Raw genomic sequence first — 27,436 nt, forward strand, 5'->3', positions numbered from 1 at the left:
ATTTCTGTTGGAAACTGAAGTGATATGTACTTATTGGTACGTATTTCATGTCTTGCGAAAAAGTTCCCACAGCTACGTTTTTATCATGAGATCAGGTAGTTGTATTCAGTATTGTGAAAAAGTACACACCATGATTTTTTTTTCCTTTTTCATCATATGTAGGCACTGACTTTGAGGCGTTTGTTGTCTTTTATTCAATGAAAAATCTACACTTAGTTTTTCAATTTTTGATATGTGGAAAACATTTTTTCCATTTATTCAGTCATTTTTTTTATTATATTGCCTTTATATTTATCCATTAACATTTATGAAATGCTAGTGGAATGTCTGTCCTAATGTGTTGGGGAAACGTTTTCATAGAATGTATACCTTTTCTACAGTTTGTGCACACGTTGTCTTCTCCATGTCACTGAAATACAATTCTGAAACCAATTGTCCTTCATTGTTTTCTGTTGAATTGTTGATACTAAATTATTAAATCTAATGATCAACATCAGGCAGTTTATTTGATATTTTAATTTAAAATTATGAGGTTAAAATTTTAAAGGAATAGTTCACCCAAAAATGAAAATTCTGTCATTAATTACTCACCCTCACATCATTCCAAACACGAACTAAGATATTTTTTGATGAAATCAAAAACTTTCTGACCCTCCACAGACAGCAACTGAAACGTTCAAGGCCCAGAAAGGTAGTAAGGACATTGTTAAAATAGTCTATGTGACATCAGTGGTTCAACCTTTATTTTATGAATCCACGAGAATACTTTCTGTGTGCAAGAAAACACAAATAATGACTTTCTTCAACAAATTCTTCTCTTCCGTGTCAGTCTTCAAAGCACGTCCACAAAAGTACCACAACGCATGCAGAATTGCGTTGCAGTCTATGCAGGGTCGGAAAGCTCTCAGATTTCATCAAAAATATCTTAATTTGTGTTCTGAAGATGAATGAAGGTCTTATGGATTTGGAATGAAATGAGGGTGAGTAATTAATGACAGAATTTTGGGTGACAAATGCATAGATGAATTGTTCACAATATAATCAGAACATCCATGTAGAATATAGATAGGGTGAATTTTCATTTCATGACTTGTTACAATAAGATCAGATATAGTATCAATACTGAGGCTGATTTTGCAAAGCCAAAATTTTGGTCCCAGTACAACTCTTTGAAACTCATCTTTTTTTCTCTTAGTCAACGAAATTCTCAGTGTGGGATTTAAGTGTGTTATCCTTAGAGTGTCTCACACTCTCAATAAGTCTCACGTCTTCAGTGTGTCTGCGTTTGATGGATGATGCTTTTTACCTCCATTCGATGGTCTGTAATTAACGTCAATGCTGCCAATGCCCTGATAGAGACGGAGAGCAAGAGATAATCATAAGAGAGAGGGGGGGGGGACAGGCTAGGGCAAAGTGCTTACTGGGCAGATTTCGCACTCAGCCGTCATTTTACATGAACCTCTCTATTTCACAGTTATCAGGAAGGGATGATCTCCTGTCTCCTGCTACGGGGGGCTTAAATAATCTAACACCCCACTCTCCCAAAGAGAGCGTATGCTGGAGGACAGCATGTTTTAACAGATTAGCAGATTAGAGGGCGGTAGAGCGGATCTCTCCACCTGCAACGCCGCACACCGCACCGCTCGCAGCTGCACAGGAAGGAGACGAGACACAAACCCGATCAGAAGTGAGAATAAATATCCCCAACATGGCAGTGATCTGAAATGTGTGAGAGAAATATGCTTAAGCTGGGTTTATATTTGCTAGTCCTTTAATATTAGAACTTTAAATAAAACACAAACGCTACTAAAATACTAATCCGCTTTTTTTGCTCTAATCCGACTTTAATATTACATACTCTTTCTGGGGAGAGTGTGTTTGTGTGTGTGGGAGAGAAAGACAGTGCCAAAAGAGACTTTTTTTTTTTCCAATGTTTTGATATTTAATGATGCTTCAATATATCCACACAGGAAGTGATGTCATTAACAGCACATTCTCGCCATCTGTCAGAGTTATATTTATGACACATTCTGGGAACAGGATGTTTAAACGCTTACTTTCTCTGCAAGAGAGGTCATTATTGCTCCCAGCCGTACAGATTCTCTAAAGTGACGCATAATCACACATGACAGAAATCTGCTTAGGGAAAACAGTAAACAACAACAACTCTTCAGACCGGTTCGATTGCCTGATATTGCCTGACAGATCTTTACTTTCGTCTTATGGATTTGTTTTCTTTTACCACGCACTGCCGTCATCGTACCTGTCTAAGCTCTTAGCTCTGTTCCTAAACCTGTTGAGCTTCTTTGCGGTCTGCTGCCTACATATGCAACTGCTTTCTAAGATATCAGCTTAACCAAATTGGATCCTCAGTGACTGGTTTATTATATGTATTATATGGTTTTTAGCTGTCTATAGTGCTCCTCACAAGAAGTGCACAAGAAAATTGACTCACTTGACTCATCTCTTCTGTAAATTAACCATGGTTTTATTATTGTAAAAGTGTAGCAGCCGTCTTTTATGGTATTGATTAACATTTGAATACCAAGGAATACCATGGTTGAACTACGATTAGTGTAGCAAAACCATGGTTAATTTGTGATTACCATGGTTTAACTATAGTAACCATGTTTATTTTTTGGTATTTGTGGTAAAACCATGGTTAATTTTCATAAGGAATAGGTTAGCATGTTGGTAAGCTGTTTTTTTTTTTTTCCCTCACATATCTTGTTCTGATTTTGTGGGAAACTAGCACAAAAAAGACGTTTAATTATATAAGAATTATTTTAAGAATTGATTAAATTATATAAGAGATGTTTTTCAAATTCTTAAATGGAGATATTTCTAAAATTATAATACAGATTCCATTTGGGCAATGTAGTTAAAACTTCATATATATACATATACATATATATATATATATATATATAGTGACAGTGACAGTGACAGTGATATTTACATAATAGTAGTATTTATACAGATTTGTTTTCATTGTTTTTCCATTTTGCTTTTGATTTTCATATACATTTTTAAGTCTTTCATCTAATATTTATATTTTATTTGTATTTATTTATATTATATTTTATTTCAGCTTTACTTCAGTTAATAAGAACAATTTTCAACATTTTAAATGCAACTGTTTTTTATCTGTAATTTCTGATTGTAAATGCAGTATACAGTGATATTTTAGTATTATTTGTATACTAGTATTTATTCTTATTTTGAATTAACTTTTATTCTATATTTTCAGTGTTTACGTTTTAATATGTGGTTTTATTTCCATTTTGCTTTTATTTTTGTTTTATTTTAGTACTTCAAACCCTATTTTTGGTACTTGAACTTATTTTCAGTTAGTTGCAACATTACATATATATGTTTTTTAAGTCTTTCATTTGATATTTATATTTTATTTCAGCTTTATTTTAATTAATAAAAACAATTTTTAAAACAATTAGTTTTAGGCAAATATATACATACAGGCAGGTTATATTTATAAATCAACACTTAGCTCAACTGCCTCCACCATCTTTTTCCAATAAGATTTCTTTTTTTTTATTTAACTATGTTTTTTATCTGTAATTTCTGATAGTAAATGCAGTATATAGTGATATTTTAGTATTATTTATGTGCTAGTTGTATTTAGTCTTATTTTGAATTAGCTTTTATATTTTTAGTGTTTACGTTTTATTAATTATTTGGTTTTATTTTCATTTTGCTTTTATTTTTGTTTTCATTTTAATACTTCAACTTAAACCTAATTTTGGTACTTTAACTTGAACTTATTTTATTTCAGTTAGATGCAACATTTCTAAGTTTCATATATGTTTTTATATTTTATTTCATATATATGTTATATATATTTTATTTCAGCTTTATTTAAATTAATAAGAACAATTTTTAATAGTTTTAGTGAAACTAAATCAACACTTCTCACAACACAACACTTAAAACGTATTTTTTTAATTTATGTATCTGTATTTTGTATTTACTGTATATGCAAGGAGTGTTTATTCATATGTTCAATTAGCTTCAATTTGATATTTTCAGTGTTTACATTTTATTAATTATCTGTTTTTGTTTTTCATTTTAGTACTTTAACTTAAACCTCTCTAATTTTCATATGTTTTTAAAGTCTTTCATCTAATATTTATATTTTATGTATTCTTTATTTCAATTAATAAGAACAATTTTAATAGTTTTAGTTTTTAAGACAGCATAATATATATATATATATATATATATATATATATATATATATATATTATATATATATATATATATATATATTTTTTTTTTTTTTCCCTCAATAGGTGCATGTCAGTCCATTTTGAGAACAAAAAGAAACGAGGGACGAGTTATTTTTTTGTAAAATCCTTTGTGTCAGCATCTTTAAAATGCGGTCTAGATAGGCAGCTCACTAAGTGTTGGAACAGAGCTATTTTATCTGTGGAACTCATTAGGAACACCAGGATTCATAAGAACCATCCTGCTTTAATCAGGTTTATATATGCTCCAATAGACACTACAACAAAAGAGCAATGGGCTTGTACTTTAATAGAGAAACAATCTCTTAATGACTGAAAAGAAAGCAAGAGAGAGGGGGAGAGCAAAGAGAGAGTGCACTGGTGCAGGTGTAATTCCATTATCCCTCTCAGTAGTGCAACTGCTCCAGGTGTCTGCAGTGCTTGAGAGCAGCAGGGCGTTTCCTCTCATCAAAGCTGCATAATCATCTGCGCTAATGAATATAATAACTGCACAAGTGCAGAATGTGATTGGATGATAGCCCAAGATCAACCCCTCCCACTGATTATAAGCCTTTTAAAGTGACTCATCCTTTCTTGGTTAATGGGCCATCCAGACGTGGCTGCTGTGACAGCCAAGATACACACTTACGCATACACCTCCACAGAACTGCATGAATACGATACGCTTTGGTGTATTTAATGTATTGTTTTTCGAAGTAAATGGAAATCTTTCAAATACTTTTTTTGTTGTTTTTCAAATTCGGTTATTTATGTTTTTAATGTAGTTAAAAAGGTAAAATGTTTTATATATACAGTCGAGGTCAAAAGTTTGCATACACTTTGCAGAATCTGCAAAATGTTAATTATTTTACCAAAATAAGAGGGATCATATAAAATGCATACTATTTTTATTTAGCACTGACCTGAATAAGATATTTCACATAAAAGATGTTTACATATTAGTCCAAAAGAGAAAATAATAGTTGAATTTATAAATATGACTCTGTTCAAAAGTTTGCATACACTGGAGTTTTAATACAGTGTTGTTACTTGAATGACCCCCAGCTCTTTTTTGTTTGGTGATAGTTGTTCATGAGTCCCTTGTTTGTCCTGAACAGTGAAACTGTCTGCTGTTCTGCAGAAAACTCCTTCAGGTCCCACAAATTCTTTGGTTTTTCTGCATTTTTGTGTATTTGAACCCTTTCCAATAATGTATGATTTTGAGATCCATCTTTTACATGGGGACAACTGAGGGACTCATATGCAACTATTACAGAAGGCTCAAATCGCACTGATCCTTCAGAAGGAAAAACTATGCATTAAGAGCCAGGGGTGTAAACTTTTGAACAGAATGAAGATAAGCACATTTTTCTTATTTTGCCAAAATATCATGTTTTTGTCATTTAGTACTGCCCTTAAGAAGCTACAGAAGATACTTACATGGTTTCCAGAAGACAAAATAAGTTAAATTTACCCTGATCTTCAAATTCAAAAGTTTTCACCCCCAGGTTCTTAATGCATCGTGTTTCATTCTGGAGCATCAGTGAGCGTTTGAACCTTCTGTAATGGTTGCATATGAGTCCCTCAATTGTCCTCAGTGTGAAAAGATCGATCTCAAAATCAAACAGTCATTGTTGGAAAGAGTTCAAATACACAAAAATGATGAAAAACCAAAGAATTTGTGGGACCTAAAGGATTTTTCTAAAGAACAGCAGAACAACATCACCAAACCAAACCAAAAAAACCCAAAAAAAAACAGCTGTGGATCATTCAGGTCGATCAAGTGTATGTAAACTTTTAAACAGGATAATTTTTATAAATTCCACTATTATTTTCTCTTCTTTCATGCAAAATATCTTATTCAGGTCAGTACTAAATAAAAAATAACATACATTTTGTATGATCCCTCTTATTTTGGTAAAATAATTAATATTTTGCAGATTCTGTATGTAAGTGTATATAAACTTTTGACCTCAACTGAATAAAAAAATATATATTTGTGTTGTTCTTTTTGTAGTAGTACTTAACATTAATGAAAAACTGTAAGGAATTGTTTTCATATTGTATTTTGGTTGTTTCTACTGCATTATTTATATTTATAAACGTCTCAGATTTGAAAAAAATGCTGCAAAAATTGCAATCTTGCGGCTTACTGTCTAAAAAAAACCAAATGATCATAAAAGAGAGAGATCAAACCACTCTGGTGGTCCATGTGGAGAGAGCTGTACCTGTTACAGCAGAGCAGAGTATTGTATAGATAGTGGACGGCACTAGAGAGCAGGTTAAAAGGGTTTTTAATGGGACGCCCATATTCCCAATCCATCTAGCCTCTGTTTTTAACACACGCCTCCACTCGTCCAGATTGCAATAAAGCACACACACAGCTACTAAAGCCTCCTCTAGCAGACACACACAAACACACACACACACATATGATGAATAAACCCAATTTGTTTAGTCTTTGTACAGTAACTCTTAAGATTTCCAGATTTCTGACTTTGTGTATTGACAGATCTCTCGATTCTCTTCTCTTATATACTATATGTGTGCGTGTGTGTGATGGTGAATGATCCGTAATCTATATGAATTGTGATGTTTGTGGGGATCTGGTGAACTCTGGTGTGGGGTGGAGCTCAATTTGTCCTCTGAAATAGAGCCTGATTGAAATGGCCATAAAATGACACAGGCTTTAATAGCCATGTCATGAAACTCCCCCTCACAAAGCGGGAGGAAAAATCCGCTTGTAAAAGTGAAATACGTCCCTCGGGATGTTTACAGGGCTGGATATCTAGAGGAGATCAGATGTCATCAGACTCACCTTTCACTCCAACTCGACCAATCAAAGCAGATATAAAACAACAGACACACCAATAGATTATTATATGACATTATAATATATTACATTATATTAAATGGCAGAAATATTTCATGTTTGAATTATTTGTGTGTAACCTAGACATCGCACACAGCCTCAGCATGCTACAATAATACAGACAAGACCACAAACACCACACAATAGCTTACGTACTCCATCAAGCTTCTGCAATCATTGGTTTGTGTAACGTTTAAATAATGTATAGGGGTGCGTGTTTGAATGACGCAGAATGATCTGAGGTATTTTTAGTTAGATTATGTATGACATAAGTGTGTGTGATCGCTGTGCACAACATGCATAATACAGCACAGATTTTAGCAGTCAGTACGGTTGCATAAGCCTGTCCACAATAGTCATGTATGAAATGGAACAGGTGGATACATTTACAGTATAGTAATAATTTAATACAATCTACACATAGGCAGTCACAGTGAGCAGACATTCTGTTTTATGGAATAATCTTAAATCAGGTTAAAATGTCTCCAGAGCAACATTGCTGTGATGAACAAACACATTTTGGAAGATGAATTATTCCTTGAGAGAATGTTGGAGAAGTGTGTTGTTGTTTTTTTGGATCTGTCTCATTCGTTCGTTTGTTTATGCATGTTTCTATCCATTCATATCCATTCATTTTAGAAAATATACTCATTCAAAAAATAAATTGAGCTAATAACAACAGTTGTATTTGTCTTTTTTTTTCTGAACCATTTTTTCTCAAAAAATCTCTTTTCTTATAGTGTTTGTTTGTTTGTGTGTTTGTTTGTTTTGCTTAGCCTACATTCTTAGTGTCATTTTGTGTATCCTAAAATACAAATTTATATACTGTATTTTCTATTTATTTTTAATTAATTTTGTTTGTTCGTTCTTGCATGCATCCATTCATAGCTAGCATTTTGTGTATCCTAAAATACAAATATACAATTATTTATTTATTTTTAATTATTTTGTTTGTTTGTTAATTTGTTCATGCATCCATTTATTTTATAAAATATACTTAAGAAAAATTAATTAGGCTAATAACAACAGTGAACATGCAATAGAATTAAGTCATATTTTACCTTCTTTACCTTCATATATATTTTTTTTTCCTCAACCATTTTTTTTTTCTCAATAAATCTCATTTTCACCACATTTTAAATTATGTGTATTGTTTATTAATATTCTGCATGGAAATTAACTTTTAAACACTTTTGGAATAAAATATTATTGTTTGTTTTGCTTAGGCTAATACAAAAATACATATTTATGTATTAATTATTTTTTCTTAATTAATTTCATTCATTTGTTCACTTGTTCTTTTGTTCGTTATATATATATATATATATATATATATATATATATATATATAATTTGTATTATTTACTCATTGTTTTAGATTTTTTAAAATACTATATATATACTTTATTTGTTCGTTTGTTTCTTCATACATCCATTTATTTAAAAAAAAAAAAAACATGTTGGGCTAACAGTGGATGTGATAGAATTAAGTCATATTTGACTTTTTTCCTGAACTTTTTTTTTTCTCAACAAAACTCATTTTCACCACATTTCAAATTATGTACATTGTTTATTAATATTCTGTGTCGAAATTATAAATATGAATAAATTATTTATTTATTTAGTTAGTTATCTATCTTTTTGCTTAGGCTACATTCATAGCTAGCATGTATCCAAAAATACAAAAATACAAATTTTGGGTTATTTATTTATTTTAAATTAATTTTGCTTGTTTATTTGTTCATTCATGCATCTATTTATTTTAGAAAATAAACTTATTAAAAAAAATAATTGGGCTAATAACAACAGTGGACATGTGATAGAAGTAAGTCATATTTCTCAACAAATCTCATTTCCACCACATGTATACTGTTTATTAATATGCTGCATGGAAATTAAAATGGTAACATTTTTGGAAATGTTATTTATTTATTTGTTTGTTTGTTTGTTGGTCATAGTGTTAGCATTAGCATAGCATTTGTGTATCCTAAGAGACAAAAATACAAATGTATGTATTATTTATTTATTTTTTATTACTTTTGTCATAATTTGACAAAAACACATTTTTGGTAAATGATGTGTAATAAATTTTTTCTGTTCACATGATATTTACCCTTATCTTTCATTGTTTTCTTCTCATATCACACATTTCACCTCAAGCACACTCTTCACCTTGGTAAGCAAGTTCTGTATGTTAACTTGATTTTCCCATAAATATTAATACAGTACATGTATTTTATTATTATTTGTTTTATTTACTCATTGTTTACATTTTTTAGTTTATGTGGCCTTCTTACAGTATAACAAAAATACAAAAAAAAAAAAAATCAACTGACATAAGAGACATAAGAATCCAAACCATGGCAAAATCAAAGTATCGATTAGATGAAAATTATAACAAGGGGATACAAATGAAAAACAAGACCAAAGCACAAAACACATTTCCAGCTCTTGTTAAGACATAATTTCTCGCTGCCTCAGTGCGATAGTTTTCTAACGTGCAAGTCTGTACTGCTGAGAAATAATTTCAAGAATGTGCTTTCAAACCTACAGGCGGAGCGATAAAAACCCATTACACTCAGCAATACGTCTCTTTATACATCTGGTCTTATGAACAGTCAAACAGGTTAATGGTATATGAGAACATGTGTCTGCGTTCACTGCATTGTTTTATAATACCTGCCAGGAATCTGCTTACAGTGAATTGCAGTGCAGAGAACAAACAATTGAGTGCACAACGACTACTACACACACACAACCATAGTGAATTCAGTGATATATTAAAGCCATCCAAAAGATCGATAACGAAATGAAAGCTTAAGACCTGCTAGTATAACTTCAACAACAGCTTTGTGCTCTTCTCGCTACACTTCTCTGTTGGTCGAATATCTCTTTTATATTTGTTTTATTTCCTCTTCCTTTCTCCCACTGTCTCTCGATCTGTAGGATATGAAGTATAATTTGATACAGAGAGTTATAGATATTGTCAATCTCCTGAAGATCTTCCTTCCTCCAGAGTTTAGATCCAGCACTGCAATATCACACTGATTTTCACCTGGATTTATTGACTGAACCCAACACATTTTAAGTTTTTAAGTCAATTATTGGTGTATATTTCACGCTGTTTCTGCTGGTTTAGCGTGAACTTCTTAAAAGCATCTGCGCCCCTGTTTGTAAAAAGATTTAGCTTGCATTTGTGCATGTGTATATGAATATGTTTATGCATTCGAGGGCTCTTCTTCTAAAAAGCCGATTTTAAAGCAACGCCACAGGGGATGAGCCTTCAGAGACATAATGACTGTCAGTTTCCCTACATACATTTGGGGTCTTTGAATGAGAAACTGTTTGATATATCAGTGTGGGATTGTATAATTATACAGATAAATTGGCTCTAGTGTGTTTTGTGTTGGTATATCAAACACCGTCGTCATCATAATGACCACCAGCAATTACAGTAATGTGTTATGTGTTATGTTCTTCAGAATTTAAATAAGAAAGCCTTTTAAGTTCTAATTCCCAAATGTGAATTTAACTTCAACAGACCTTAGTCAGGATAGCGCCATGTTTAGTTTTCAACAGGAATGAAAACGAGGGTGTGAGGGATAAAAGTACAGTGCGTTCAATGGATGTTCAGCTGATGAATCGTTTTCCTTTTCATTTTCGAATCTAAAGATTAAAAGTTGGTCCGATTCTATTTTTTAAAGATTCACTGTGATGCTTTTGTTTAGCTTTGGGCAGGATATAAATCTAGAAATCTCAAAAGAGCCCAAGACAGACAGACAGAGAGTTTCTGGAGACTAAGTGAGCTGTCTTGGTAAATCCGGAAAACGCCACGAAGATATCATTAACATACTGAGCAATTAACAGCATCTCTTGTGGCTAGTAAGGTGCAGAATACAAATCTTTTTGCTTCCATCCTGATGATTCCTGATGCATCAAACCGGTCTCTTTGCCGTCTTGTGGTCCCACGATACAGGAAAACCATCGGCCCTCTCATTCCGATTACACAAATATTTGCATTTGGCATTTGCAGCTGATTTGGGCGGCACTCCCTCTGAGCTAAGCAATGTTTCCCTCACAAATTGAAGGTTTTCAGGCTGTAATGACTGAGTAATATAATTCACCCTACTGAGAGGATCCAACACTCCCAATATTTACATCTTGACATTTCAATCAGCGAAGTTTGATAAGTTGGTATCAAAACAAGCAGAGGGGAAGCCACACAGAAACATCTCAGTCTCGCTGTAAAACAGATTCAAAACTAGAAGAGGAAACATTAACAAATATATATCTAAAAAAAACATTTAATACTGTTACATAAATATTTATTTAATGTAAATGTTACACATTTATTAATTAAATATTAAATAACTATTTGTCAGTATAAACAGAGATAGACAGATAGATAGATAGATGCATGTCAGTATCAAAAACGTACGCACGTTCTCTGTCTACATTATGAAAACTGATAAAACTAACAAAAATAGGCCTATTATAATCAGTAGGCCAAAAGGCCAATAATTCTAAATTGTTTCTCTATTAAAACAACAGCAGTTCAGTAAGTGCATTTAACAGCAAAGCAGCAACCACAATCACAAACAATACAGTATAGTCGAGATCTCATGACAGAACACAGACTGGCTGAATGACACTTTCATTAGCACATATAGCTCGCTAAACTCCAGCTTACTTGTTTGTTTGTGTTTTTAGATCATCGTTGGTGCTTCTGCAATAAACAGCAAGTATGTGCGCATGGTTGCCAGACTGCAAAAAAATTAAGCAAAATGGCAAGCAAAATAGCTGTGTTTCTGTTACCTTTCATATTGCGCAAACTGAAATTGCGTCAACAACTCACATATCGCAAAAAAGTAGGGCTGCCCCCTAATAGGCTTGGTTGACCAATATTTTATTAGTCGCTCACTGCATGACAGATGGAGGCTCCACTGCGGTCACTTGCACTTAAAATACTCTGTCATTTTTGGTCATGAAAAATATATCTATAGAGAGTGAAGTGAAATGTCTACTTTTAAATGAACCAATTCATTTAAAGTCAGTGTCGCCGACTTAATCCCTTAAGCCGAAAACAAAGAAAGCCCTAGTTTATCAATAAATTATTAACTGTTTTTTTTCCTGACACATTCATAATTATTAAAGCTTCGGCGCTTATCAGGCTATGTACAGTAGGCAATTAAAGGCTCATTATTATGATTTATATAGTTTATTAATAAACGTGCGACTATTAGTCGACTAATGCTTAAAATGAACGACTACACTGTAAAAAACAATTTGTTGAGTCAACTTAAAATGATTTGTTACCTGGCTGCCTTAAAATGTTAAGTTCAGTCAACTCAAAAAATTCAACTTGAAATGTTAAGTTAGACCAAGTGACAACTTAGATATTTGAGTTGATTTAACTTAAAATTTTAAGGCAGCTGGGTTAGCTTTTAAGTTTAACAAACACAAATATCTTGTCACTTAGTACAACTTAACATTTCAAGTTGACTAAACTTATTTGAGTTGACTGAACTTAAAATTTGAAGGGAGCAGGGTAACAAATTGTGTTTGTTTTGTTGTTTTTTTTACAGTGTACTAGTCGACCAGAAAAATCTTTAGTCAAGGGCAGCCCTACAAAAAAGTTTTACACTTGCATGAGGTGGTTTTTAGGCAATTCGAAAAAGGAATATTTTGCAAATGGCTTTTTCACATTTACAGGTCACCTTGCGTACATAAAAGTCACATGATCATTCTTTAATGTACTATAACCTACCAAAAAAAAAAAAAACACCTCATATGTGGCCGCTTACTTAAGCTTTGACTACACATTGTTTGAATAAGGGGCTTTACTTGCCATTAAAGCTTGGATAACCCCTTATTTATCGACATTTATAAAATATTGCGAAAGTTTTGCGCAAATCTGTAATGAAAATGCACATAAAGCTCTGATTTGGAGATTTGAACTCTTAATATCTGACAGCCGCACACATGAAAGCTCATGTAGTAGAGACATGTACTGCATATTTTGATAATTTTTGACAATAACAAGTATAAAAAGAGATTTTGGTATAGTTTTGATTTTTAAAAAAATACATTTTAGTCTTATCTTTTATTGTCATCGATACTACATGTTGATATAGTCACAGTTATTGACCTTATTGTCATGTCGTAATCGTCTCGTTTTAGTCATGGGGAAAAAGCTCATCAACAAACTTTTTTCATCAGCGATTTTGTTACTGAAATTAACATGGATAGATATGTAGGTAGGTAGGTAGGTAGGTAGATATATAGATAGATAGATAGATAGATAGATAGATAGATAGATAGATAGATAGATAGAAAACTGGCAAATACAAAACTGAACAACGGAAATAAAAACCCAGGATAAGGGAGAGGAAGGATAAAGTGGGAGGTGAGAAAGCGAGAAATGAAGAAAAAGAAAGAATAAAGAAACATAACTCCCCTAGGACAAACACACACTCCCAGACCCCCTGACCCGAACTCCTCTCGGGCGCCGTTTGACAGTATGTGTGTGAGAACAACGCCTGCGTTCAAATCTTCAGGGGCCATATTGTGGAATCCCATCATGTTGGGAACACAGAAATGAAATGCCCTGTCAGTGCAGTTAGTGAGATGCATGATGAGAAAGAATATGGTTGAAAGAATCGTTTCTCAGCTGTGAAGTCGATCTCTCGGGACGGTTGACATTTTCGCATTTCGTACACACACACAGCACAGGCTGTTGACCAGCAGCGTCAGCCCCCACTTTGACCCAGTCAGGATGGATTAATCTGATGTGAGGTAATGTGTGCGGAGATTGAATTGATTGGCTGTTTCACCCTGCGCTGCCCATCCACTGAAGGACAGAGCCATTCCGAAAGCAACATAAAGCATGCTCTGTTCTGAAGGATGTTTTATTTCAGCACTCACAAGAATTTGCTCTTCCAACTAGCTAAAGGTCATTCCATTCTCACACTGTTGTAACATTTGATCATGTTGACTGGTTCGTCTTAGTCCTTTACAGCACAGTGCTTCTATTGCTTAGCCTGTTCCTCATATTCTGTTGCTGGTCAAGGTTTGTTCACACAAGGTCTGATGCAATTAAATGACACAAAAGTACAGAAAAAAAAAAATCCAATTCAGAATTTTTGTACAATGCAAAAGCCTATTTATTGTTTCAGTATTTATGTCTCATTTTTATAAGGAAGAAATCCTAAAACAAGATATAAAATGCAGATAAAAAATACTTTTTTTAATACAATATATCTTAAAAATTGACATTTTTCACTCTAGTATTTCTTCTTCTTTTAAAAGTAAATACAAAAATGTTATTTGAGATGTATTTACCTATATATAAGGTAAAGAGTTTTAAGGACGTTTAAGAAGTTTTACCAGAAATCAAAACTAAATTTTTACGCTACCTGTCAAAAGTTTTTGAACAGTAAGATTTGTAATGTTTTTGAAAGAAATCTCATCTGCTTACCAAGCCTGCAATTATTTGATCCAAAGTACAGCAAATACAGTAAAACATTTGTACTATATTATAATAAGTTTTTTGTTTAAATATATTTTTGAAAATATAATTTATTCCTGTGATTTCAAAACTAAATTTTTAGCATCATTACTCCAATCATATCATCCTTCAGAAATCATTCTAATATTCTGATTTGCTGCTCAAAAAACATTTACTATTATTGTTATTATGTTGATTCATTAGTATTGGTATTTATTAGTATTATTATGTTTCTTTGATTAATAGAAAGTTCAGAAGTACAGCATTTATCTAAATGTCTTTATCATTGATCATTTATCTTTGATCAACTTAAAGGGTACCTATTATGCCCCTTTTAACAAGATGCAACATTAATCTATGCTCTCCTGAATGTGCCTATGAATTTTCAGACCCAAATACAATACAGATTGTTTATTATAACGTGTTGAAAAGTGTCATTTTTGGGGCGGGCCTAAAAAGTGCTGTTTCAGGGGTGTTGCCTTACATGAAAATGAGCTGCAACTTTCTGCCCAACTCCAGAAGGGGGCAGAGCCTAGACGTCTCTGTTTTGCGTATGGCAATAAACAGAGAGGAAAAGCAACATGAGCGAGTGTGAGAGGATTTTTACTGTACTTAAATGGAACAAATACACAGTTTCTTACCAAGAGTTGCTAAACAATAAATCAAAGCATGCAGTCTGTGATTGCCTGCAGTTGCTGATGATCGCGAAAGCGTGCAGTCCCTTTCTTATGTGCGCTGTTTTACCGGTTTCACTTTCGATTTTGAAATCTATCACATTTAGCAATGAGGGGAGAGGATGGACGGGGGGCACGGCCCGTGAATGCCCCCCACTTTGCTTTCCTGCTTGACGTAGATGCAAAGTAATCTATGTAAACGCATTTACATGGCAGAATTTTCATTTTGTTGGTTTATAGAAAGGTTTTTTATCCTGCCCCTCTCAAACCGAGTACAATTTCATTCTGTTTGAGCATTTTTATTCCGATTGAGGTGTTTATATGGAGCATTTTCATTTGGATTGGACTTTTAAAACCGATTACAATGACAATGACAAGTGCCAATGACTAGAATATAACTGCAGTAACCTGTTGGATGATCTTAAAAAAACTTTTAGCTTCACGTTTTCCTAAATCCAGTAAATGTATAAATAGTCAATGAATAAGATAAACTCTGTACCTTTCTGTTTTTGTTGTATTCGTCAAGTAATCCATGAAAACTTGCATAATGTAATTACTTTCCTTTATTTACAGGTATAGAAAATATCAGTGACTCTTACCAAAAGATATATAAACTCTTAAACATTTGTAAAACCAAATCGTAGTTGTGCATAGACTTATAGAAAATTTAGAAAACCTCCAAAAAACCTCAATAGACATTTACAGCAGAAACACTAACATCCTTGAATGGTTTATGATTATGAAACAGAGCACAGGTGTTCCTGACGGGACACTGCTTTCGACACAGCTGATCGCACGCAGACAGAATGGCTTATATGGTAATACGCACCCGTCAGTCAATAGCGGTGGGCGGGCTATCGAAATATGACATCATTTTGTGGACAGGCTCCAAAGTGCTTGTTTTTTGAGCCTTGTTTGATTTTAGGAAGATTATTAAAAAAAAAAAAAATGAATGTATTTTTATCATTCTAAGATGGCTGTGTACACACAATTCCAACACACATTTCTGTCCAAACACCTTCTAAAAGTGAATTTAGCATAATAGGTGCCCTTTAAAGCATCATTGCTAAATAAAAAAAAGTATTTATTTCTATAATTTTGTTCCAAAATAAAATTATACCTAGTCCAAGCTTTTTAGTCATGTATTGTATAATGTTACAAAAGCTTTTTATTTAAGATAAATGCTGATATTCGGATCTTTCTATTCATCAAAGAATCCTGAAAAAAACTAAACTTTTAAAAATATTGATAATAATAATAATGTTTCTTGAACAGCAAATCAGCATATTAGAATAATTTCTGAAGGATCATGTGACACTGAAGACTGGAGTAATGATGCTGAAAATTTAGCTTTGATCACAGGAATAAATTACATTTTAAAATATATTCAAATAGAAAGCAGATATTTTAAATAGTAATTTCAGAATTGTACTGTTTTGATGTACCTTGGATAAAATAAACACAGGCTTGGTGAGCAGAAGAGACTTCTTCAAAAACATTAAAAATCTTACTGTTCAAAAACTTTTGACTGGTAGTGCATTTATGCAGTGTAATTGCTTAGTATCCTCACAAACATAACTTCTGAATAAAAAAATTAACTGTTACAGTCCAATAATTCACATTCAGTGTGAATACGTTCATAGAGATCTGATGTTTTGTTAAAAATGTTATTATTGTTCCGAACAGGCCTTCAGACCAATTTCATATTTGCATGACTATTAGTTATAGAGAAAGTCCAGCAACAGAAAGTGTCCATAACCAAAACCTTCATATAAACTGACTGGAACAAACAGCTTGCTTTGCCAAAAAGTAAGGCACAATTTGCTTTCAGGACCAATAAATCTGTAACAAGCTAGTGAGATTTGGAATCGAGGGCCCAGCACAGATTTAGTGGTATTATTTCGAGCAATAGTAGAAAAAAAGCGCCCCAAAGCTGCAGTATCGATCCATGTGCAAGTCCACATAACTGTCCCTATATTAAAACTCCCCCCACAAACAGGGATCAGAAACTTTATACCACCTAACAATTAGAAGAGTATCCCCTGTAAACATAGCGGCTGATGCTAAAACCTAAAACCTAGACGCTAAAGCCATTAAGGAGCATGTTCAAAAGCTCAGTCTAAATTTCAGCTGAAGCCTCTGGTGTTTGTAGGGTGAAACCCACTAAGCTGTGCTGATCCACAATAAACTGTTTTGAATGCTTCAGACAAGGTGGGTGGATTGAGAAAGATCAAGAACGATCTCTGAAAAAATGAATTCAGACGTTTGTTTACTACTCATTATCGGCGTTTTTCTCTTTTCTCTAATAGAACTCTGTGTTTTTCTGTCTCGCGGTTTCAGTTTTAGCGTTTCAAAGGCATGTCTACAAATTTCAAACGCTCGGGAAAAGAAAAACATTTTTCATTGACGATGATATTGAGATAGTGAGATGGTGAAGATCTCTGCTTGAATTTCAATCATTTTGACGGCCTAGCAAGTAGCCGTCGGGCACCCAGAGTGGTTCTGTTATTAATTTTTTGGTTATGTCTTCTTTTCATCTGTGTGACCCTCAGAGCTTTAATTAAAGTTCTCAAAAAATACTGGGCAAAGCTTGTATGTTTCCTGTATAAGAAAAACAGGCCTAGAATCTTCGGACAGACTGAAGTATTGCTATAAAAATGAAATTAAAAAAAATAGCTAGAAACTATGGCTATCAATTTAACATTTAATTTGTTTCAATTAGCTACACTGTAGAAATTATTAGTCACACTGTAAAAAAAAAAAAAAAAAAAAAAAATTCATAATGCAAGTTGTAGAGAAAATAAAGATTATTGGAGTATTTCATTTTTTTTTTTTTACTTCGAAATGTCGCATTTAATCCAGTGTATTACTTGCCATTTCTTCATAAAGAATTGAGAAATTTACTAGCAATTTCTGAGTGAAAATGAAACATTGAAATATGTAAAAAAAAAAAAACACATAAAGGAATAAAATGAATTCAAATAAAAAATGAAATAAATGAAAAAGAAAATAAGATGTGATTACTGTAATTAATTTAAAGTTAACATTTTAATTTATTAAATAAATTACTAAGTTATTTACTACATTTATTAAATTAATCATATTAAAATGAATTAATTAACAACCTAGCTATAAATAGTGCATAAAACGAAGTTGTACATAGCACAACAGTGGGACAATGTGCATACGGTAACAGACTGTGGTGAAATGACTGACTGCAGGTGTGCCTGTGTAAATGAGATGCTGACTGCAATGTCATTCAGAGAGATAAATGTTCTTATGAAATGTGTGTGTGTGTGTGTGTGTTTTGTTGCAGTGCACGTGAAGGCTGGCACATGTGAGGTGATTGCAGCCCATCGCTGCTGTAACAGAAATAAGATTGAGGAGCGATCGCAGACAGTTAAGTGTTCCTGCTTCCCAGGACAAGTCGCTGGAACAACAAGGGCTGCACCCTCCTGTGTGGATGGTAAAATGGACCTTCAATTCATTTCAATTCTTTTGCTGTGTTTTTAATAATAGCTTAGTGCTGAAAATAATAATAATGACATAAAGGGGACATCGGATGCACATTTTCCAAGTTGGTATGATTCTTTAGGGTCTTCATGAAATGTCTACAACATACCGTTTGGTTAAACACACAGTTTGGTTAAAATTCCTCAATGGCCGTGTAAAACAACAACCTTTTTACCTTAAAACAGCTCTGTTCACAGTGAGCCGTTTCAGTGCATGTCTCTTTAAATGATAATGAGCTCTGCTCACCCCACCACTCTATTTTGTTTTTTATATTGTGCATTCATTGGTCGGGTACCATCAAAAACAAAACAAATCCACTGCGTCCTCAGTGCCTCTCATGCCTCTCATACAGCTGCTTGAACGTGAAAAAAATGGTGGGCGGCGTACAAATGGATGAGGGTGGAAATTCGCTAATATAATATCCATCAGTGGCCGTGGACCGGGCCTGAGCAATATGACATCACTCTGCTCAGAAAAACGAAACAGCTTTATAATTAAAACTCTTTAGGTTTTTTGGGGATTTAAAAAATGGATTTTTATCATTGTAGGATGGTTGTGTCCACACACTGCTAAGACATTTATATGCAAACACAATAAAAGTGAATTTTGCATCCGATGTCCACTTTAATTAAAAAACTCATTGTGCAGCGTTATTTATGTGCATTTAATGTTTGGATGAACTGTAATGTTAAGCAAATGAACCCCCATACATACAAAGGTTAAATGTGAAATTGTGCCCTGCATTTTTTCCATTCTTTTACTCCCACCTCTCTCTTTTTCTCTCATTCTCTGTCTTTCGGTCTCTTTGTCTCCCTCAGCTGTCTGGCTGTTTCATTTAATATTGTGTCAACACTGTCCACTTGACAGAGAAATCGATCGTTATCTTATTTTGCCTGACTGTAAGCTCAGGAAAAAATAGCTCAAGTGTCTCTACACACAGCGCTCTGCGTGAGAGGAAATGTCAAATAAGCCATGTTTCACCCCATCTCATGCTTCATTCTTTCTCTCTGTATCATCTCAAATAGCTCCTCATCTGTTTGCCATTTTCCTGCTCCTGAGCTGATCCATGATCCTCTGTATTTAAAGGGATCATACCATGTATTTTTTCTTTTTTTTGTTTCATTTTATTTCCTTCCCTGGAGTTCACTTACACTTCTAACCAAGATACTAAAACACTTATGTATAGGTCTGACGGATAAAAGATGGGTGCCTTTGGTTGTCATATCACATCTTGCATCATAATTGGCGCATTTTTAAGATGCCGTGTCAAGTTGAAACCCTTGCATTCAGTTGCGCTCCATTCTGCTGTTTTTGAACACAAGTCCACGTCAAGTTTAAGTACATATTCTGTAGTGCCTGTTCTCGTTAAGCATGATTTAGTGAAGCGTGCTGCCTTTAGTAGTGTACGTGTCAGGGAGCATGATTAAATGCATTAATTTTTTATAATTAAGTGCACTAAATTAACAAGTTAAATCGACAGCACTAGTAATTAAGTTGTTCATGCCAATGTTCCACCCTTTATCCAACCCTTAGAAATTAACAGGCTGCTTTTGCTGTGACCTCTAATGACCTCTTTTATGATTGGCTAACCTATCTCTTTGCACAATGTGCCCGAATTGTGAATCCGTATTCAGAAAGGCATGGAAAACATGTAACAGATTCTACAGAACCACTAAAGCAGTGTTTCTTAACCCTGGTCCTGGGTGTCAACCAACTCTGCACATTTTGTGTCTCGCTACATAGAGATGACTGATAGCATGATGGCGAATGATTTGCAGATTCGGAGCACCACTGACAAACATCTAATCTTGTAAAATGTGTGGTAGGGATGGACGATATCTTATTGTTTGCGATATACCAGTAAATATACCAGTCTACAGTAGCATGTGTGTGTTTGTGTATGAGCCTGTTTACAAACCTGTTGTCCAACAAAGATATCATTTATTGGCATGCTTTTTTTCTAATTTAACTTCATTACATAGTCAAGTGTTTGAAATAACATTTTGCGATCACACGTGGCTTCATAGCACAGAAGGAGGCAGAAATCATACTATTTTATAATATTATAAAAGCTATATCGATTAGCATTGTATTATAAATGTACTTTATCCTTATAAAAATACCCAAGATTGCTTGAAGAACACGGACAAACCACAAGGGCGCCCTCCGGCTTCCAGCGAATTAAACAATCATTACATTGTACGTGTTTACTTAGTTATGCTCTATTTTGGGTAAAAATAGGAAAGATAATACTTTTCTCAAAAGAAACATGATTCCCTGAATTATCGTCACTGATATCGTTATCAAAATAATACCAGAAATTATTGTGATAATTTTTAAACCCCATGCCGCCCATCGCTAATGTGTGGTAAGTACTGCCGCACCAAAGTATACACTAGGGCTGCCCTTGACTAAAGATTTTTCTGGTTGACTAGTAGTGGTTCATTTTAAGCATTAGACTATCAGTCGCATGTTTATTAATAGACCATATAAATCATAATAATAAGCCCTTTATTGCTTACATAGCCTAATATGAGTTTAAGCACACGCAAAAAAAAAAAGCTTGCCACAGTGCACCGGTACATATAATATAATTATGAATGTGTCAGGGAAAAACAGCAAGGAGACCGTGTAAACGTTTTAATAATGTATTGAAACTAGTGCTTTCTTTGTTCTTGGCTTAAGGGATAAAGTCAGCAACACTGATTCGTCTTCTCCGCAATAGTGGATGTGCCTGTATAGTATGTTTTATACGGATTACATAATCTGACAGTATTTTTTTCTATTTGAATTGATTCATTTAAAAGTAGACATTTCACTCTCTGTAGATATCCTTTTCCGGTCTGAATGGCACATATACACGTAGTTTCGAAGTTTCGCACTAAAGTTTACAGAGACCGAGACGGCAGAAAGCACATCCTGTTAGCTTTAGTTATTTTACAAAAGCGCAATGTTCAGTTGTTATTGTGAGTGCACACAATAAACATAGAGTCTTTACAGATTCAAAAGATGTATTACTCTTATCTGTATAACCAAAAATGACGGAGTATTTTAAGACCAAGTGACCGCACCGGTGCCTCCATCTGTCATGCAGAAGGCGCACTACTGTTCAGCTTCCACACTCCACTCAGACACTTGAATAGCGCACATTTTTCTAGGTTAACATTAGATTGAGGGGCAATGTAAAGTTGCAACTACATACATCTTTTAAATAAAAATCCATATTTGAGGTCAATGAATTATAGGTGAGCATTTGAATGTCCAACCTGATGCACTGTATTAGCACACAGACCAGCTGTTAACGATCTGTGAATCTCGAAAGTGAAAGTAAAAAACGTGCACGCTCAGAATCAGTTTTAATGTCCCACATATTAATAGTGGCTCCCTGGTGTCCGCAGTTTATATATAGTATAATTACCCACCAACATAATTGCGGGAGAAAGCACTGAAATATATTTTTCCTCCCATCTCGTATTTATTCACTTTAGGGATTCCATAGTACAAGTCGTTTCCTTTCCGAACACGGTATTCTGATTCAGGCACATCCCTAGTGAAAAGACAGTGTGCACTGAAATGGTTTGAGACCTATATATTTCCAACGATGAGATTCTTCTAAAGGATATTCAGAGTTGTAGGTGCTACACCCATCCTAGAACAACACAACAGTTTGCCTGTTTTGTTTCTTTCCCATCCTATGATATGACCCCTAAACTTAGTGGAAGTGAGAGGTTTGTACTAACCTTACTGTAATTGTTCATGTTCCCTGTGATGTGTGTGTAGCATCTATAGTAGCTCAGAAGTGGTGGTGTCAGATGCAGCCGTGTTTGGATGGTGAGGAGTGTAAAGTCCTGCCCGACCTCACAGGCTGGAGCTGCAGCACAGGAAACAAGGTGAAGACCACCAAGGTTAGTATACACTTGCACACACACACACACACACACACACACACATACACACACACACACCTCAAAACAGGAGGACCGTCCTCGTGTGGTATGCTGTAACTTTCAAAGCTGTCAGGGTCATTTAAACTCCCATTTCTAAACAACTAAACATTACATTATCTCATTTTGTTGGCCAAATTTTGTCGGTATTTAAAATATGGTCTAGATAGGCAACACACTAGATTTTGGAACAAAGCCTGTTTTTCCTTCTCTCAGTGACCTAATTCCTGTTGTTGTGAACACGCGCTACCATACCTTAGGAGTTCATGTGGAGAGAGTCTGAAGTTTGTTGGAACTGACATCAAACACAGTACAGCCTGATTTAGGAAAAAAAAAAAAAAGAACAAAACAGAGAAACAGAGACAACCCCTTTTTATCCTGCCAATAAAGCTTCTTGAATTTTGACAAAGAGAGACAGAGACAGAGAAAGAGAAAGAGAGAGACAAGCAAAGCAACAAACACACAAGCACTTATGTTATGAGTGACAGATGTGAAGTGACTGACTGAGACTGTTCTCAACAGAAAAAGTCAAAGGCAGAACAAAGCAGTAAATAAAATCAAGTGACCAGAAGACTTGATGTCAACGTTTATTCTGATCTCTAGTCGCTGAAGAACAGGGTACAAAATGAAATCTTGCCAAGTGGAAAATTTGAGGAAAATAGTTTTAAAATGTTTTTACTTTAGGAACAAAATATGCATTATGCGTTAGGTTATTTTATATTTTACTAGCCTAAAGCGTGATGCATATTAAAGGCCGGTAAGACATTTATTACATGTATTTCTGGAACATTTTGTCAACTGATAGCTGTGACAGAAAGTTAATTTTGGACTGGAAAGGACATATCCAGGATTGGCAATCCAATTATGCACACACAACTACATATATTATTATTCTTACAAAATTAACTGGTAAAGTATGTATTTTCCATACACTGCAGTTTATGAATATTGAAACTTTTCCAATTAAAAGTTTTGACAGATATATATTCACTAGACTTACTTAGCCTCTATTCTGCTTTTAATAGAGAACAATACATGGAGACTTTTCTGGAGATTTTTAATCCATTACTGTAAAAATGAGAGTCATGGTGATTGAAATTATTTTTAAAAGAGTTGCATAACATATTAAAATAACTAGAGAACAGAAGAGAAAGAGAAGAAAGGGTCTGGTTTGATCAATAACTGATAAGCTATTCTGTGCCATCATACCTCTTGTATCACAAAATGCAAACATAACACTGATCCATATTTCATCACAGTGAATTCATGTGAACCTACATGTGTGTGATGATGTGTTTCTGAAGGTGTGTGATGTTTCTTTAGATGTACTGAAGTCTTCATATATAAATGAAAAAAGGCCTAAGGAATAAAAGGAAGTGTGTGTGTGTTAAAATGAGTTCTAACTTCGGACCATGCACACACACACAGCCCTCTGTTAGATCTTTGTTTCTTACACATACACACACATTCTATCTGTCTCTATGTCAGGAGATTTTGTTCCCATAATGTAGACAAAATCTGACCCAAAGTATATTGTTAGCAGTACCTGCTAACAATAATCTGTGAAAAAATATCATAAAGACTTGTGTCTCTTTTGGCTTGGGCCCGTAAGCAGCCAGCTAGCAAAATATGCAACACCTGCATAGCAACACACTGAAAACCACCCAAATACCCTACAGCCTCATGGCAGCACTCACATTTTCTTTTGAGTTGCATTACAGCATGTATATTGTCTTTTAATATGAAAAACAACTTTATGAATCATTTTTACCTTTGAGAACATCCCTAGAGGTTTTATCAGGTCTTATAAAAGTATAGCTCCATAAACCCACACAAACACATTAATTCTCATTACACATGCAACTGTGCTTAGAATAAGACCTTTTGCATTGAACCTTCAGCTTTTTAACTCAGTCTGAAATGTTTTAAAGTGAACTCACTTCTCTGAGTTTGTATTCCGAATTGGACCACATGCTGATCAAAACTTTCAACCGAGATTAATAAGTGAGCTTGCATGCAAATGATAAATTGAATTAAAAAAGTAGGAATCAAAAGAAAAAAGCTGGAGATCCTACACATTCCAAGGACCTACAGTGCAGGTTTGTAAGAATATAAAAGAGCTGCTTTGATCAGTTATAGATCGATCAGCATGGCAACTGTTCATTCTATGCCAGCACAACTCTTGCAACATAAACCTTGCCAAAACTAAAAGAGACACCAGGAAAGAGGAAGACTGAGAGGGTGGATCAAGTATCGGGCATCGTGCCATGCCACTCTCCTCAGTCGTCCCTCTGTGCCAACTTGGAGGGCACGGTGCCAAGTTCTAAATGAATGAGTTTGCTTGGGCGCCAACTGTTTCACCCACGGCTCCAGTGGACCATGCCCATCAGCGGCCAGGACAAGACGTCTGTGCAGAAAAATGTCAAGCATTAATGAATTCTGTACTAACAGAGATGGAGAATCAGACGACTTCTTCTTCTGTACAAAATGGAGCCATATAGTTCATAGTGATTAATATTTTGAGGAGCTGGTAAACACAGGTGCAGATGTGTGTAGTGAGAAACTAGCAAAATGTCAAACCTAAACTCTTCCTTGTTTTCTATTTCAGGTGACCCGATAGTTCTACGCTCCAAGGAACCGCCAGACCCAACTTACTGGGGACAAAAGTGCTGAAAGTGAAGACTAACTAAAGACAGCATTAAGCTTCAGCTAACGATCAGTATTAGTCACACAAAGATTATTTGCAATCAAAACGTCTGAGGAACTGATCTCTGACTGATCTCCAGAAATATATCCACCATAAACATAAGGACCATCCTGAAGTCAATGTGTCCTCCTCAACGGACCCCCCTGGCCTTCTGGACGCTCATTCCTTTGGGTGTGGATCCAACCTCTGGAATTTGTTGGCTGGGGGGTCTTGATGTACGTATGCAGTTGTTGTTTTTTTTTTTGTTTTTTTTTACAGAAGATGTTTTGATCATCTACACCAGTGCAGCCCAATGGAGTTTAAGCTTATCAGCAACATGCCCTTCTTCCTTGTCCTTCAGTTCTTCCGACAAATCCATAACCATTCCTGCTCTACCTGATCAGAAGGTCCGACCATTTCTTGTGGAATCCTTTAAACAGCATTTAAACATGTAAAATCTGGACCTTTAACGGACTCATCTTCTGTATATTGTTTGTTTCTAAATTAAAGCTTTTCAACCCCACAGTCTGAAATAACAGATTAGATGTACCAGTATATTCTAGAAAATGTAAAAGTGTAAAAGATGTTATTCTCAAAACAAACAGAATAAAGTTTAAAGGTTATCACTTTTATTATCAATGTTTTTATCCAGCCTGGTAACTGCTATTGAGTACATGTGTCAGTATTATATTCAATAATTAAAAATGTCGAAAACTATTTTTCTCCGTACTCTGATTTCAGAGGCTGCAAGCTAGTGAAACCTAATGGCTTGTTGTGCCACAAATAACATGATTTATTCAGTTTTCCTCCACCGATACTGATACGCAGAAAAACAACACAATCAGCATTATATACAGTATGTATCATGTTTTTTGACCTTTACGCCTTAAGACAAAAACGCAGTCACTCCAAATGCACACCCTCATGTTTCAAAAGAAGCTCTTTGCAGTGTAAATACACCACCTCTCTCTGTCCTTCCCTTTCTGACAACAAAATGGGATTTGTACACTGTGTGCAGAATTATTAGGCATGTTGATATTCTGGTCATATTTTTTTTCCAAACACATTTTACCAATTCCAAACCACATCAGTCCTAGTAACTACTGTTAATTTTGTATTTAATCATTTATATGTGATGTATAATTGTCCGTGAAGGCTGGAAGTGAAAAACTCCTTATATTCAGGTGTGCAGGATTATTAGGCATGTTTTCGTTTACAGCTAAAATGAGCCAAAAAAGATATTTAACCCAGACTGAAAAGTCCAAATTATTAAATGCCCATGAGAAGAATGCAATACTAATGCATTACAAGAATTTGCAAAGTTAAGGCTTGACCATTGGACAGAGAAATGCTTGTTGAGTCTGCATGGTCAGAAAAAACAGGTGGAGAAGAAAAGATGCATGTTAACTGCAAAAGAATTAGGAATTAAGGTGAAGAATTAGGTGTGAAACCATCAGGAACCGTTTAGTCTCCAGCGCCACCATTTTCCAGAACTGCAACCTACCTGGAGTCTTCAGAAGTGCAATGTGTCAGGTTCTCAGAGACTTTGCTTGGTAAAAAATCCTAAAAAATGCCCCTGACTTAATAAGAATAACAAGCTGACGTCTTGTGAAATACATGAAGACAGTTTTTTTATATGCTTTAGAGACAGATAAGTTGAGAGTGACTCTTGAAGGACAAGCATCACATCCTCTTGTGCCTCTGATTCAAGAATTTATCTTCCAAAATCTGGCAGTAAGTTTTGGGAGTTCATGTTTAGTCTCTTATCCTGAAAAGTCTGACTTGCAGAGATGGACTAAAATGAACTCCCAAAACTTACTGCCAGATTTTAGAAGATAAATTCTTGAATCAGAGGTACAAGAGGATGTGATGCTTGTCCTTCAAGAGTCACTCTCAACTTATCTGTCTCTAAAGCATATAAAAAAACTGTCTTCATGTATTTCACAAGACGTCAGCTTGTTATTCTTATTAAGTCAGGGGCATTTTTTAGGATTTT

At 34.5% G+C, this 27,436-nt stretch overlaps 1 protein-coding gene across 1 annotated transcript in view; it reads left to right on the forward strand.

Moving 5' to 3' along the window:
• The window catches only part of tafa3b (TAFA chemokine like family member 3b), a 37,530-nt gene extending 11,386 nt beyond the window's left edge, over positions 1–26,144 (forward strand). The window contains exons 2-4 of the mRNA XM_051116534.1: positions 18,614–18,763; positions 22,591–22,715; positions 25,363–26,144. Coding sequence (XP_050972491.1) covers positions 18,614–18,763; positions 22,591–22,715; positions 25,363–25,374 — 287 coding nt within the window. The 3' untranslated portion in view covers positions 25,375–26,144. The remainder of the gene's footprint in view (positions 1–18,613; positions 18,764–22,590; positions 22,716–25,362) is intronic.
• The last annotated feature ends 1,292 nt before the right edge of the window (positions 26,145–27,436 follow it).

This window comes from Labeo rohita, chromosome 8 (genome assembly GCF_022985175.1).
Source record: "Labeo rohita strain BAU-BD-2019 chromosome 8, IGBB_LRoh.1.0, whole genome shotgun sequence".
In the NCBI taxonomy this organism is placed as follows: Eukaryota; Metazoa; Chordata; class Actinopteri; order Cypriniformes; family Cyprinidae; genus Labeo; species Labeo rohita.